Here is a 16,107-nt window from a genome sequence, read left to right on the forward strand (position 1 = left end):
TATAATTGAAAATACCAGCTTTATTCTTGCTTCCAGTGATAGTTAAAATAGGTTCCTGACAGTCCCTTTCAGCTGTTCCATCTCGTATCAGCTGGTGTTCATTAGTCTGTGTCTTTTGCTGCATCTAATTCCTCTTCAGCTTCCCCATTTGCCACATCAGTCCTACCGCAAACAGCATCTTTAGCAGAGACCTTCCTGATTTTAATGTTTGGCAGTTTCTTCAGATCACCATCCCATTCTCTTAAAGAAAAAAGATATAATGGAAAATAATTAATGTTTAACGTGCAGAACCCAGAAAAATTAACTACTGTTGGTTACTGAAAAGGTTTGGTAGGTCAGGTAGAGGTATCAGACTGGAACCATAAAGGATCTGCTGCATTGGCCTTAGCCTGACATGAGTCCCAACTTGCTCTGGCCTCTGTAAACTTTACTGATTCATGTGTGTGCAAGCAGGTGTGTACCATAAACGAAACATCTTCTTGCCACTTATTCTTCATTCAACTGCTGAACTCTGTAAGGGTTGGCAGCTAGGACAGCATATCAGCATATCTAAAAAAAGAACCCCAAGCCAGCAACTTGAGACAGGAAAGCAACAGACAGGGAGAAGGTGGTATATGATTACCAGGAGTGGGGTGCTGGGTAAGATAAGCAGATGGGAATGCTCAGGAGAAGTCAGTGTGCTTAAAGGGTTAATTAACCTAGTACTGACTATATAAGGCTGGGGTTCTCAATCTGGGGGTCAGGATCTCTCAAGAGGTCGTGAGGTTATTATGGGGGGGAGGGGTTGTCACAAACTGGCAGCCCCCACACGTGCCGGGGCTGCAGCTGACAGCCAGAGCCTTTCAGCACTGGGTGGCCAGAGAACAGCAGCTGCTGGCCAGGTGCTCTGATGGCAGCGCCACCCCCAGCAGCAGTGCAGAAGTAAAGGTGGCATGACATAAGGGAGGGTGGCACGGCATGGAGGGGGTTAATTACAGCCTGCAATATTTTCAAAGGTGGGTCGAGCAAAAAATGTTTGAGAAGCCCTGATATAAGGGAAGATTAAAGTTTGTTAAAATGCATGCTGCTGTACATGACACTAACTGCAGTGTGTTTAAACATCTACACTGCACTGGGCTGCAACATGGTAAGATCTCAGCCAAGAAGGGTCTGGTCTGTATTTTGATAGGTTATCACTAAGGAAATCTCAGGATTCTGCAAGAAGTGATGTTGGCCATTTATAGCAGTGACTTTCTTCCCTGTCAACACTTGCCCAGTGGCCAAGCATGGCATGAGGCGGAACTGTGATGCTGTCTTTTGGATGAGGCATAAGTCAAGAAACTTTTTAAAAGAACAGCAGCGTTAACATTTTCACAGGGGAGCTGGGTTAAGTCAAGCAAGTCTGCCTTCCTAACATACACTATCAATTTAAATTCCCACTGCAGTTTCAATTGGATACAATTTCTTCACTTCCTGTCCGGAACTTATTCAATGTTGCTGAGCACAATTAAAACACTTACGCTTTTCAACCTAGATATGGCTGTTTTTAGTGGTGAATTAAGTTTGTAACGTGCTCTAAGACTCTGTGGGATAAGAGATCCTGAAAAAATGTAAGCTTAATATATTACTCACTCTACTCCCACTGTCAAATTCTATTCTGTATCTTTCTGACTATCAACCAGTTGGTTTTAGATTTGACAGACTTAACTCCTTTTGCGCAAAGTAATGAGTGCAGCTGGATCAGCTTCCCCATTTGGGTGCTCAATGTGCAGAGCTAATATTCCGCCTACAGGAAAACAGTAGTTCATTATGATCTATGAGAAATGTTAAAATGTTGTATGACTGATTCCAAGGAGATACAATACATCACGTAATGAATGTATTACTTTCAAAAGGCTAGAGGCTGTATAAAGGAGGAAGGACTCATTTAATTATCACATCAGGCCCACTGTTGAAATTATACATGTTTGACTATACTAAACACACTTGGTGGATGATTTTTCTCATGGGCAATAGCTATGTATTTTTTTACGTGGACAAATCTGTTGTGGTTCTAAAAAGGTAATAAAACAGAAACCTTCTGTCAGAATTTTTATGGTATGATATGTCAGTCTATGCATTTCTGAACTCATAGCAGCTGCAGGTCTTTTGACTTTAAACTTAACTCCTAACACATGCATGAAATCATCCAAAGCCTTCTTCCTAATGGACAGAGCAAATTGATCTGTTGTAATTAATCCACTGCACTGCCTAATTCTTCAGATTTCTTATAGTTATTCCTAGATAAATGTATCTCGATTGTATAGTTTGCCTTCAGTCTGACTGAATTATTATTGTGGTTTTGCATTGCCATAGGAAAATGCTAGTTTATTATGCTCAATTTAAAAAAAAAAACATTTAAAATGTTGAGCACCTGTAACTGGCTGTTAGTCAAAAGAAGCTGAAGGTAATCAATAGCTTTGAAAATCCATCCTTAAGGATTTACAAATGGACATAGGAATTACCATATCAGATTGGACCACTGGTCCATCTAGTCCACTGTCCTGTATTCAGTAACAAAAGAAGGTCCAAGAAACTCCGATTATGGAATAGCCTGTTGTGGAGAAAAAGGGATTTACGTGTTGTATTTTTTATAAATATCATATTCCCATCAGGCTGTCTGTGATATTTTCCTGCCTCAATGCACAGAGTTAAATCGATGGGATTGTTAAAGGAATCAAGCAGGAAGGAAAAACTATGACACAGATAAGAATCCTTGCGGATTCAATAGGGAAACTGTTTATTGGCTCCATCCAGGCTAAGAAGAGCTTACTCTCCATGAGGCGAGGCCTAGTAAGAAAAGTGATCCTAAATCTTAAAAATGCTGGCTTTGGGAGGAAGATGAGACTGCCCAGGGGGTGTCACTGAGAGCTAAGACACACATTGAAAGAAACCATGCTGCGAGCAGGACAGTCCGCTTCTCCCCAGAGACAGGGGGTTAGCTAGACTGAATGGAACTTACAAATGCTTGCAAAGAAAGATTAAGATGTAGGTACAGGAAAATAGGTATACCTGACTCTGTTGTTCTAACCCAGTGGTTCCCAACCCCTGGCCCACAGAGTCTTTCAAAGTGGCCCATTGCTCCCTTCCCGCTGGCTGCAGAAGGGCACCGCTGCCTAAGGACCCAGAGGGAGCACATTGCCACGGGGCTACATACCAGTGCAGACTCCTTGCTGCAGCCAAGGGAGTGGGAGATCAGCACCCACCTCCCCCTGGCTGTAGCAGGGAGCACAGTAAAGAGCTCTGCCTGGATCCATGGTCGCTGGGGTCACTGCTGGAGCCAGAGGGAGGGAGCACTGATCTCCCATCCCCCTGGCAATTGCTGCAGAAGGGAGCCAATACCCAGGGACCCAGGTGGAGCACAGGGGGCTACAGACGCCTGTGATTTCCCTGCTGCAGCCAGGACGGGAGATCAGCGAGGAACACCTTCCGTCTGGCTGCAGTGGTGAGGGGGAGGAGGAGGAACTGCTGGCAGAGACTGGTGGTCCTTCAGGTTTGTAAAAATTATGTCTCTGGTCCTCGAGCCAAAAAGGTTGGGAACCACTGTTCTAACCCTTTGCTCGGCAAGCTCTGTACCTTTGGATGAAAGAATAAATAACGTTTTGTTTGGAAGATGCTGCTTCTGTCACTGCAAATTTATACTGTCACAAGCTCAAGAAGGGAAACTCTTACAGATGTCAAACCCAGTTGACCCTGTCACATTAACACAGTTAGGAAACAGGGCAGGGGGCTGCAGCAGAGATCCAGTCCAAGAATGGTTCCAAGTGTGGTTTCATCCAGAGTATGGTGTGGAAGCCAGGCCTGTCATCTGAGGGGTGCTCTCAAGAGGGACAAAAACCACAGTTTCACCTGTAACCAGACACCTGTCCACAGGGAAAGTTTGCCCAGAAGAGTCTCCCAAAATGACATTCAAGGTAAGTTTTCTTCAGGAAAGGAATATGCCTCTATAGTGCACCCTACTGAGCCTTTGCTGATCCATGGAACAAAGAATCAAGCTCAGCACTCTAACTCTGATCCCCTGAATCTCTCAACATAGCATGGTCCTATGTTATTTGCTGTAAGAATTGCTAAAACGTAGACAGGGAATTCTTGCCTTAAAAGTTTGTTTGAAAATAACCAAAAAAGAAGCCACTGAAGTTATATGAACTCAAACTTAACAGTCTAAGCACTTTAAACCATATAATATTTCAATAATTGATTGTTACTAGCTAGTAAGATACAATTTTTAGGCTGCAGTAGCTAAGAAAAAACTAGAACAACAACATATTAAGTGCACTATTAATATTTCATGTTTCCCTTCAAACAAGAGAACGCTGTCCTCCACCAACTGCTTGGGTAGAATACTGGGTTGGTTGGTTGTTTTATAAAAAACATGGGGAGACATGCATGTCATTTCCAGAGATGTCTGGCTGGGCACACACAGACCACAAATAATTAAAAACAACAAGAAGAAACCCACCTGAAAATTTTAAGATGTTTGCTGTTCACAATGTCAGGAATGTCTAATGGGAACAAAATTAAATACAATTAGATTACTGGCTATAAATTATCCACAGCAATTCTCATTTCAGAGTAAACATTAAACTAGGACTTCAAAATGTGTCAAGTACATGCTAGCTGAAGGACTGACCTACAAGGTCAGAGGTGGATACAGATCATGCTGAGACTAGCAAGGTCCAAGGGTAACAATCTAGCAAGAAGTCTATTTTTTCTCCCACAACTGCCATGAAGGGGGAGGAAGCTGGGATTTCTACCAAGGTGCTGTTCCTGGGCCCATTTGGGGGGGGGGGGGGGGGGAGAGGGGGCCGGAAGGAAACTCCTGCAATCTAATTTATCAGTTTTTTAACCACCTCTAGCTGCTGAAAGGAAGCTGTTTTTTGTCTAAAAGTTTGTGTGAAAAAACAGCAAACCTAGGCCTTTAAAAGAAAGCTGCAAATGCCTAACAATGAGAGTAGGAGCATAATTAAGTTATTATTGATATTACAGTCAGGCTGTAGGGTCCCCATCATGTTATACGTACATATACACACACACACAAATAAGAGACAGGCCCTACTCCAGAGACCTTACAACTTAAATAGACAAACCAGTTAATGTATGGAACGAGAAGAGTCTCATTTTCAAAATTGATTTAGGCACTTAGGCTCCTAAATTTCTAAGTTTCTTTTGAAAATTTTATTTGAAGTGACTTAGAATCATAGAGGTGTAGTACTGGAAGGGACATAGATAGGTCTTCTAATCCAGTACCCTGCATTCAAGGCAGGACTAAGTATTATCTATCCCATCCCTGATAGGTGTTTGTCTAACCTGCTTTTAAAAATCTCCAATGACGGACATTCCACAATCTCGCTAGGAAATTTATTCCAGTGTTTAACTACCCTAACAGTTAGGAAGTTTTTCCTAATGTCCAACCTAAACTGCCCTTGCTGCAATTTAAGCCCATTGCTTGTTGTCCTATCCTCAAAGGTTAAAGAGAACTGTACTTGAAAACTGTTATCATGTCCCCCCTCAGTCTTCTCTTCTCCAGACTAAACAAACCCAATTTTTTCAATCTTCCCTCACAGATTATGTTTTCTAGACCTTTAATCACTTCTGTTGCTCTTCTTTGCACTTTCTCCAATTTGTTCACATCTTTCCTGAAGTGTGGCACCCAGAATTGGACACAATACTCCAACTGAGATCTAATCAGTGCTGAGTAGAGTGGAAGAATCACTACTCCTGTCTTACAACATTCCTGCTAATACAACCCAGACAGCTGTTTGCTTTTTTTTTTTTTTTTTTTTTTTTGCAACAGTCTTACACTATTGACTCATATTTAGCTTGTGATCCCTAGATCCCTTTCCACAGTACTCCTTTCTAGGCAGTCTCTCCAATTTTGTATGTGTGCAACTGATTGTTCCTTCTAAGTGGAGTGCTCTGCATTTGTCCTTACTGAATTTCATCCTATTTACTTCAGATCATTTCTCTAGTTTGTCCAGATCATTTTGAATTTTAACCCTACCCTCCAAAGCACTTGTAAACCCTCCCAGTTTGGTATCATTCACAAACTTTCTAAGTGTACTCTCTATGCCATTATCTAAATCATTGATGAAGATATTGAACAGAACTGGACCCAGAACGGATCCCTGTGGGACTTACTTGATATGCCCTTCCAGTTTGAATGTGAACTACAGATGATTACTCCCTGGGAATCGTTTTCCAACCAGTTACGTACCCACATTATAGTAGCTCCATCTAGGTTGTATTTCCCAAGTTTGTTTATGAGAAAGTCATGCAAGACACTATCAAAAGCCTTACTAAAGTCAAGATATACTACATCTACCACTTCCCCCCACCCACAATGCTTTTTACCCTGTCAAAGAAAACTATTAGGTTGATTTGACATGATTTGTTCTTGACAAATTCATGCTGACTGTTACTCATCAGCTTATTATCTTCTAGGTGTTTGCAAATTGATTGCTTAATTATTTGCTCCATTATCTTTCCAGGTTCTGAAGTTAAGATGACTGATCTGTAATTCTCCGGGTTGTCCTTATTCCCCTTTTTATAGATTGCCACTATATTTGCCATTTTCCAGTCCTCTGGAATCTTTCCCATCTTCCATGACTTTTCAAAGATAATGGCTAATGGCTCAGATATCTCCTCAGTCAGCTCCTTGAGTATTCTAGGATATATTTCATCAGGCCTTGATGACTTAAAGACATCTAACTTGTCTAAGTAATTTTTAACTTGTTCTTTCCCTATTGTAGCCTCAGATCCTACCCCATTTTCACTGGCATTCGTTAAGTTAGATGTCCAATTGCTACTAAACTTTTTGGTGAAAACTGAAACAAAAAAGTCATTTAGCACTTCTGCCATTTCCACATTTTCTTTTATTGTTCCCCCCCCCCTCACTGAGTAACGGGCCTACCCTGTAATTGGTCTTCCTCTTGCTTCTAATGTTTTTGTAGAATGTTTTCTTGTTACCGGTTATGTCTCTAGCTAGTTTAATTTTGTTGTGCACCTTGGCCTTTCTAATCTTGTCTCTACATACTTGTGTTTATTTGTTTATATTCATCCTTTGTAATTTGACCTAATTTGCACTTTTTGTAGGACTCTTTTTTGAGTTTCAGATCATTGAAGATCTCCTGGTTAAGCCAGGGTGCTCGCTTGCCATACTTCCTATCTTTCCTATGCAGTGGGAAGTCAAACAGGTCAGTGCCTGAACTGGGACTCAAACCCAGGTTTCTCTGGTTTCTAGTTCAAATAATCAATTTTAAACACAGTTCTTAGAATTTAAAGAGTAATAAAACATTAAGAAAAAAATGGACATGTATAAGACTCTATCTTCATGAAAGGGTATTATCATATCTTGTTGTTTTAAACTGCCATATATCCAAATGAGAATCTCTCTTTGGCTGTGGAACACACCATTTCCCCCACCCAAGCAATTTAACCATCTTGGCCCAAACAAGAACATCTGAATTGCCTGGAAAACTTGAGATAATTCCCACTTGGGTGACAGGGCACCTCCACATCACTATCAATATATCTGCTTACAGATTAGTTGAAGTTTACACTGTTAATTATGTATCATTACTATAAACAGAACTCTTAGTACTAAGAAACTGTCATTTTGCAGTTATTGACATTTCTATTTTAAAAGATATGGCGTTCTAATTGTAATTACAATGTTATATTTACATGGTATGTTGAGATTTGTCTTCTTTCTCCTTAAGTAATTTTCCCCTCTAGCTTAATCATAAACAAACAGCAATAGCTTTTAACAAGAGCCTTTCATATTGATTGGTGACCTGCCTGAACCTAAATAAATAGGAAATAAATGGGATCTGGTAATACACTGATTATCCAACCTTTACTGCCTTAACATAATACAGAATATAGAATACAATCTTCTTCTATATAGATGTACAGGAGAGATGATTTTCTAGTTTCCAGTTGAAGTTATATGGCCAAATTCTGATCTTACTTATATCCCTGTACACTCCTATTGGCATCAACGTGATTGTGGCGTGTCAATCAGTGCACAATTTGGGGAAGAAACTTTAGATTGCTTTACGTGACACAAAGCCATTCTCTGTTTCTCGGCCATTTCTGAAATCTTACAGGTGACCTACATCTCATGTCATCAATAATAGTGAGCAATTTAGAGAGATTCTAATGCTCAGAAGCTTTGAAGTTTTAGCACAGCATGAAATGCCTCATTATTATATCTAGAAACAACTATATGGATTTAAGGAGCAGCGAAGTGTCTCAACAAGGAATAATGCTACCTCTGTAGCATTAAAATCTAATTTACTGCCTCATGTCATAAAAATGTCCTTGATTGACCCTGAACACATAGTGAAAGTTAAAAGCTATGCCTTATCTGTCTATCGATTTTCCTCAGACTCAAGATAATAACCAGATACTATCAGTACTGAGTTATGTTTATCATTTCTCCATGATAAAATACAGTATGTTACTTGTCATTCATCTCAGTTGTTATGGTTGGACTACCTATGCTATTTTTTAAAATGTTTTCCTTACAATAAATTATAAGATCATATAAATATATAAGTGCAAAAGTATATCAGATAGGACTTATGAAGTACTGACATTATCTCAACTGCTCTAACTATCCTGATTACTACAGCACGAGTATCTCGACAAACCCCCAACCCTTGTTTTGGGTCCTGCATCCTAGTGAATAGCTTCAATGACAGAGAGAAGTCCCTTAAGAAATCCCAACTGAAGCCTTGTAAATCTGACATATAGCCTTCCTGTCTTGTGAAAGAGTCATGAACAACTGCTGCTACTCCTGACTGAAAAGCCAATTTGTCATTTAGCAAAGAACTCTTCCTTTCCTTCTTCAAACATACAATATTCTGACCAACACTGGAAAACCCATCCTGGACATACCAGTTCTACCCAACTACTGCCCAGTGTCAAACTTCCTATTCCTAAGCAAGCTCACAAAGAAGCTAGCCAAGGCCAACTAAAAGCTCACCTAACTGAAACTAAAATTCTAGACCCGTTACAACCTGAATTCAGGCCAGGATATGGAACTGAAACCACTTGAGTTGCACTGAGGGATGATCTCCTCCTGTCAATGGATAAAGGACAGATCCAGTCTGATCATCCTGGACCTTTCTGAAGCATTCAACATTGCTGACCATGAGATAGTGCTGAATCCCCAGGCTAATGCAGTAAAATGGTCTGAGTCCTTCCTGGAGGAACACAACCGAGGAGTAGTGGTGAAGGAAAAATTTCCCATCACTGGACCCCTCACTTGTGGAGTCCCAGAAGGATCAATTCTCTTCCAGTCCTTTTCAACATCTACATGTAGCCACTAGGCAAACTGGTCAGACCACTTTCTGTTCCAAATGCAAGTTGTATTTATTTGATCTTGCCATCTCGAACATAAATACACAGGAACATGTATATCTAAAAAAAAACTCTGAGAAGAGGATGAGAGAACAAACACTACATGACAGATGAGTAGTCACTTCATGTAATGTATTGCTGGAATGTGCTCAGATACTACAGTGATGAGCACAGTGGAAGAATGGATATAGAACAGAATGACTGCCACTGCTGCTAGCTTAACCAGACAATAGCAAAGTGAAATTTACCCAACTCTTGTCATTTTATCTGCTGCTCACAGGATTCTGAATAGCACCAGGGAAGACTCAAGATTCCTAGTTAGTTTTAACTCCTCAGCTACTTGGCAGAACTTTGAGCAGCAGCAGAGACACTACAACTGCCAGCAGATTTCAGGTGACAGCTCTGCATCGGTTTACATTTGGTTCACATTTAGAAGATTTTCTTCACATAAGCGCTAAGTTGGTTTTGCAGGGTTTTTTTTGTTTTGTTCTTTAAATGAGAGTTTAGCTTCTTCAGAAGTTGACTGCATTCACATTGAGAAAGCTTCCAACTTTTCACAGGAAAGTAAATATGTCAAACTTTTCTCGCTTGTACAACATCAGTTAAGACAAGTTTTGACTTTTTCTGTGTGTTTCATGGTTAAGTCAAGTGCTTTACCCACATGCTATGCAACAACTGTTGTAACAATTGGGCCTGCAGATTTATCCTAATTGTGAGATCAACTGTAAAAAGTGAGTGAAAGTTTATAAAGTGTCGTCATAACCTGTAACAAATATTGATGGGAAAAGGTGCCGCAGGAAGACAAAAAGACTTAAAGAGTCCAAACAAAAACCCCTGATGATATAACTCAAGGACTTTATTAAAATCATGCCTGCTAAAGAAGAAAAGTGAGAGTCTGAAAATCAATAGACCAAAATTAGGCCTAACTGCTGGACAAAATAATGAGGGGATTGGCTATTCCGCTCATCACTGCCTAACAAAGATGAGAGATGGGGAAGGAGGGAGCTTCACCATCATGGCTGTCAACCCTATCATCTCCCGGGAGCTACTGTGATATTGTTGGGCCTTTGTAGTCCTAATCCTGACAGATGTCCTGACTAGATCTGGCCGAGAGGGACCCAGATGACATCACCACCTCCACTGGCTCCAGCTAAATCCCATGCATCATCTAGGATGTGAGATTTTGTCTCACACACCCTGTGTGACCTTTTCCTGCCCCCACCTCATTCCTTCTCTTTCCTATCCCTCTCCTTTTTCCTTCTGTCTAATAAAAGTCAGGCTTAGCCAGCCAGGACTGCATATTTTGCAACACTGCTGTCAGTCTGTGACCAGAGAGAATGATAAAAGCAATTTCTTAAAGTGCCCAAATCTGGTACAAGTTTATCAAGTCTCAGAGTGGCTAATAATATCATGTGCCATGTTGTTGTTTCTGCAGTAGTGAAGATGCTAGTGGTGACAACACCAGAGACAGGAACCACGTTTTCTATCTTTTCTGTTCTTTTTCTTCCCCTCTTGTGCGCATTTGTCTTGTTTTGTCTTGTAGGAAATGGGATTGGTCTTTAACAACAGTTCCAGCCCATCTCAGCTAACTTTTACTCTTTTCCCCAAAACAGGACAGTTACCACCTAAAAGACTGTCAAAATAGAAGGAAATCCCACCTAAAAACTCTCTCCAGCTAAAGGGAACAAGAAATGTTGTTAAAATGAAAGCCTTACCAATACTTTGTATTTCAAATGCTTTAACTGTTTTTCCTTCTTTTTCTGCATCTTTAATAAGATTTTTAATGGTGCTTGCCATGATACTAAGCAGGTTAAGGTTTTTGTATTCCAAAACACTGAACCTTGTTTAACACTGTTTAACGTTGAACAGTGTCAGGGTCATGCTAACACCTTTAACTCTTTCGGCCCGTATTTTCCATCTAACAATTCCATATCCACGGTAGAGGAATGACTCATTTTATTTTTTGGGAGAAATTCATAGGTTAAAGGAATTCTACATGTAGGAACCTGCCTACTGTTGTACTGATCATAGCTTCATGGTAGCAAAATTGCACTAACAATAGTGTATTAAGAAATTAAGTTATATTTGTACAGCGCTTTAAAGAGATAAAACACTATAAATATTCTTATATAGTGTGTCAGATCAGTAATTCAGGTAAATTGATTATGAAGAATTTGTGTGGCTATGCTATGATAATTTAGAGGGTCCCGATTCAGTAGTTTCCACACCAAATTTGTTTTAAATTTTAAGTACCATAATGTGGCAGTGGAAGTATTCTCTGGAAACTTAGAATTTTATTTATTTTATTAGTCTGTCACTGAGAAGTGAAAGTAGCCATTGTTGCTTTTTTCTAGAGGATACAATTTTGCCACCAGTCTGCATGGAGTCCTTGGGGAATTAAAATTCACCTACCAACCACTGGTCTGGGGTCCTTTTTCCCTCCTTTTTAAATTATCATAGAATTGTCCCCCAGGTTCCTGTTCTTCGTTAGGTTCTCTGACAAACCAAGATTTCATACCAGAGTTTGTAAATCTCTCACTGGTTTGTTGAACTGCTTTCCAATCACAACCAGCCCCATGTACCATTTGACAGAACTGGATTTGGGTTGTTGGATTTTGTTTGTTTGGCTTTAAAAACCTAATCTACTGCAACAGCTATGACAAAAAGTCCACATTTCAAAACACTGAAACTTTAGTATTTCCAGTCATCTGTAAAAAGGAAAAATTTAATTAACTAAATATGCTGCATTTGGCTGCTGACAGGCCCTCAACGTTAAGCTGAAGAATTTTAAGCACCAGTCCAATGGCTTGGAAATCGAAGGATGGCAGTCAGACCGCACGTGACCAGGAGTTGTGGCTGACCTTGGTCTGCTGGTTGGATCATTAGCTTCCTCAGCCCAGGCCGGGTACTGAGGGAAGCGCAATGTGAATGCTGATCCATTGCCCCATTATTACTGGGATTTTACGGGCATCTCTGTTGCCATGGCTACCAATACTTTTTAATATAGCACCGCCCCACATTCGCCATGAGAAGGCCTCTGTCACACTGCTGGCTAAGATCCATGAGACTAGCAACCTGCCGTGTACACAGAGCTCTTCAACCACCCACCCGCTCATCTGTCTTCTAGACGACCTTTATGGTCATTTATACCACCATAGGACATGACTTGGCATAACGAGTGGTCAACGATGACAGTCGTTAATCACTCTTTTGTCACTGACACAACCATCTGTCCACCAGGTTTTGATCTTCCAAAGCACCTGTGGTCATCTATGAATCGGTTTTGAACAGGACAGGACAGCTGTGCGGCCCATCTCTTTAAATGGGGTTTTTCTAATGGCCCACAATGCAGCTTCAGTCAATTTCAGATTATGTCGCATATCACTGTTGAGTGCCACTGACTCATTTCAATGGCGGGCTACAAGCTCTCCACCTGGCTGATGATGATGCCATTAAATGGTTGGGCACATTGTCTTTAAACGTAATGGATAGAGCAAGTTCTGGGAATGGGACTTGTTAATTGAATCATCAGCATGTAGGCAAAGTAACAAACCAGAATGAAGTGGACTTGAGTGCTATAATACACAGAGGTGGCTAGGGGCGAGAAAACCCCATATTGGCTAAATAAAGAAACAGGCAGGGGAAGAAATTTGACTCTAAGATAGAATCACTGACCAAATAAAATGCAATATGCCTTAGCATTTATAATGAGAAAAAAGGGCTGTGAGCAGCATCAATAATTTCTTCTCTGGTACAAGGATTTTTATATTCTAAGCACCAATCATGACATAAATTGGGGCTTTTTCAGCCCCATTCTATCAATTTTATTCCTATTCTTTATGGAAACACAGAATTTAAGAGAGATGGAGTTTCTACAGAAATTGTGCTAAAATCTATAGGGGATTTAATAGAAATTGTTAACCTTCTAAAGGTATTTCATACTATCTACAGCAGATGGATAATTTTCTTGGAATAATGGAATGGTTCAAAAAACTTTAGAAGTTTATTTTCTATTAAACTCTACAGGACAATTCCATAAGGGACATGGGAAATGTCTGCCTAGGATATATGCACAGGCCTCACAGGGAAGTCAATGGAAGCGATGTGTATGCACTTAAGGGCAGGATTTGGACTTGAATTACTAGTTATGGAAACATGAATAGCAGCTTTAATAAACTAAAACATGTACAACATGTTCAACTAATACCCCTCATCAAGCAATATCTCAACAGCAGTCGCAGAGTTTTCAAAGTGTGTGGGTAGTTATGACCTTAAAACAATCAGGTCAACCATGCAGTAAAAGCCACTGAACAAGCCCACACACAAATATTTCATAAGACTTTCAAGAGTGTTTAGTTCACAGTTAGGTACCTACACTAAGAACTATGGGAACTGCTAGATACTAAGTACTTTGAAAATCTGCTCCTTACCCCAATTGTGGGTGCTCAGCACAATGTTGTGTCACAAATCACCACAATGAACAGGTCAGAATTAGGATTGTGAACTGCACTGTGATTTTCAGGTTTTATATAGGAAATAAAGATAATAATATGCTGAATGGAAATTGATTTGTGTCAGAGTATTAGCATGTCAGTGGGGTAGAGTGTTGCAGTAAGGGTGACCAGATGTCCAGATTTTATAGGGACAATCCTGATATATGGGGCTTCTTATATAGGCACCTATTACCCCCCACCCCATCCTGATTTTTCACACTTGCTATCTACTCACCCTAGTTGCAGTGGTACTAAATTAATGCTTGCAGATTGTTATTTTGTTACGTGTGTTGGCTTAATTTATTTTTTCCTTGCTTTGTAGAGACTGTTCATGAGTATGAACCCAAAAATTAATTCTTTATGTTAGGGAATCTCTGAATTTCCTAGGTTTTGGGTTTTTCTTTTAAAATTTAATGTAAAGAAATGGGTGATCACAACACACAGATCTGGAGACAAACTAACAGCCTAGAGATAGGCTATGAAATGGTGCGGTATTGCAAAGCCATTAAGATAATCCGATTTCTTTCATTTAAAACTCTACTTGTCCAGTAGGAAAACCTTTAACGTTCTTGCTTCTTTTTGACTAGAGCTCAAAGCTTTTCATAAGAAGATAGAAGACCTTGGCAGCCTGAAAAACTCCAAGTACCAGTCAGAGAAAGCTTAAGTGAAATTTTTTTTGGCTTTTGATAAAATGTTTCATTCCAGAAAAAAATGATTTCTAAATTTTACTGTTCTAGAAGGTGGACTGTCTTGTTCTGTTTCGCAAGAGAAATACTTTGCTTCACTTCAGAATCCTCTAGCCATAGGGCCAGAGAATTCACAAGCGCCTTACAATTAAATTATTACTCCATAATTATTTGGTCAGATTAACCACAGAATCTATTATAATTTACAGTTGGATAAAATTATGTTTTAATCGGGAAGTTACCCAAATACAATGGTGGAATACGTCCAATTAAGGCTGAATTTATAACTGTAAACACAGACCACAAATCTTCGTTCTTGCTTTTGCCAATATTTGCAATCTCGATCAATTCATTTACTGCCCTGTCCAGTAAATAAACAAGATAATCCCATGTTTAATTGTGTTAAATAAAGACATTTCCTGAAAGACTGTGATAAAGTCTGCTTCATCATGAATTGGAGGGAGATTTGATCAATGAGGAGATTTAAAAAATAAAATCTTGATAATTCCATACTCCCGCTTAAAATGCTACTAAATGTTGTTATCTACCACAGCAATAAGAGACATTTCACTTTTGTAGAATATAGGGAGCAAAAATAATTTAGATCTAGCTAAACCTTATTCTAGTGCTGCAATATAATCAAAAGATTTATGGGCACATGTACACGTGGAAAGTTGGTTAAGATTTGCCAGGTTTATGTTAATTTTTTATCCAGCTCATATAGTGGCAGTGGTAGTACTGGGATTTATTTTTCAAATAAATGAAAGAGCACTCATCACTCAAATCTGAGTGTTACAAAAAGCAAAGTTTTATTCATTAACAGCTATGCCTCTTTAATAAGCCCATCAACATAGTGCCCAGGCATGATACCAGAACTATAAGTGCACCTTATTTCCTCACACAAAGGGCTTAAGCTTGAGACAGGTGTGAGAAATGTGAGACTGGGAAGCATTAGGTCTTCATCATACTATTACATTAAAGTGTGCCAGACAGACATAGATTTTTGTGACAGTAAGTTATAAACATGTTTTTGGGTTCATGGCTTGCGGAGATGTTTTTCTAGGGAATCCCTGGGGGATGGTTAATGCAAATTCTCCAATACAAGTTATGCAAAAACTCAGCTTCTGAAACTTTGCCTCTTGAGGAGAGGGCTACTGACTAGTGTCACCTATTAAAGGAGGACAGAGATCAAAAGTTCAAAATGCATAAAGAAACACCTGAACTGTCCCAAGGTTGTACTTGATCTGAAACCCGATATGAACTTCTAAACCAGAGAGCAAACTGGTCTGAGGGGTTTCAAAGACTGACACCTACCAGAGCCCTATGTTAGAATTGTGGGTGACCTCTAGTTAGCATTTAGCATGTAGTAGCGCCTTTTATTGTGTTTTATATGTTTTCTCTATGATACTTTTGCCCTAAGAATAAATGCAATTTGCTTTTTGAAGGCTGACTGGTAACTGGTGTATAATGTTGTAGCTCCTGAAGAAAGAAAGAGCAACCCAGAGATGCTGGACCCCAGTCAGACCTAATCCCTCCGCAGTTTC

General features: G+C 39.8%; 1 protein-coding gene across 4 annotated transcripts in view; it reads right to left on the reverse strand.

The window, feature by feature from the left end:
- The window catches only part of TMA16 (translation machinery associated 16 homolog), a 43,074-nt gene continuing 26,967 nt past the window's right edge, over positions 1–16,107 (reverse strand). For 3 of the 4 annotated variants that reach the window (XM_067551800.1, XM_067551799.1, XM_067551798.1), the window contains 2 exons: positions 4,478–4,520; positions 1–240 (listed from right to left, as the gene is read on the reverse strand). In XM_067551800.1, coding sequence (XP_067407901.1) covers positions 102–240; positions 4,478–4,520 — 182 coding nt within the window. In that variant the 3' untranslated portion in view covers positions 1–101. The remainder of the gene's footprint in view (positions 241–4,477; positions 4,521–16,107) is intronic. The other variant, XM_067551801.1, reaches the window with a different exon arrangement.

Source organism: Emydura macquarii, unplaced genomic scaffold (assembly GCF_026122565.2).
Source record: "Emydura macquarii macquarii isolate MOO-44397 ecotype Brisbane River unplaced genomic scaffold, CSIRO-AGI_Emac_v2 contig_1363, whole genome shotgun sequence".
NCBI lineage: Eukaryota > Metazoa > Chordata > Testudines > Chelidae > Emydura > Emydura macquarii.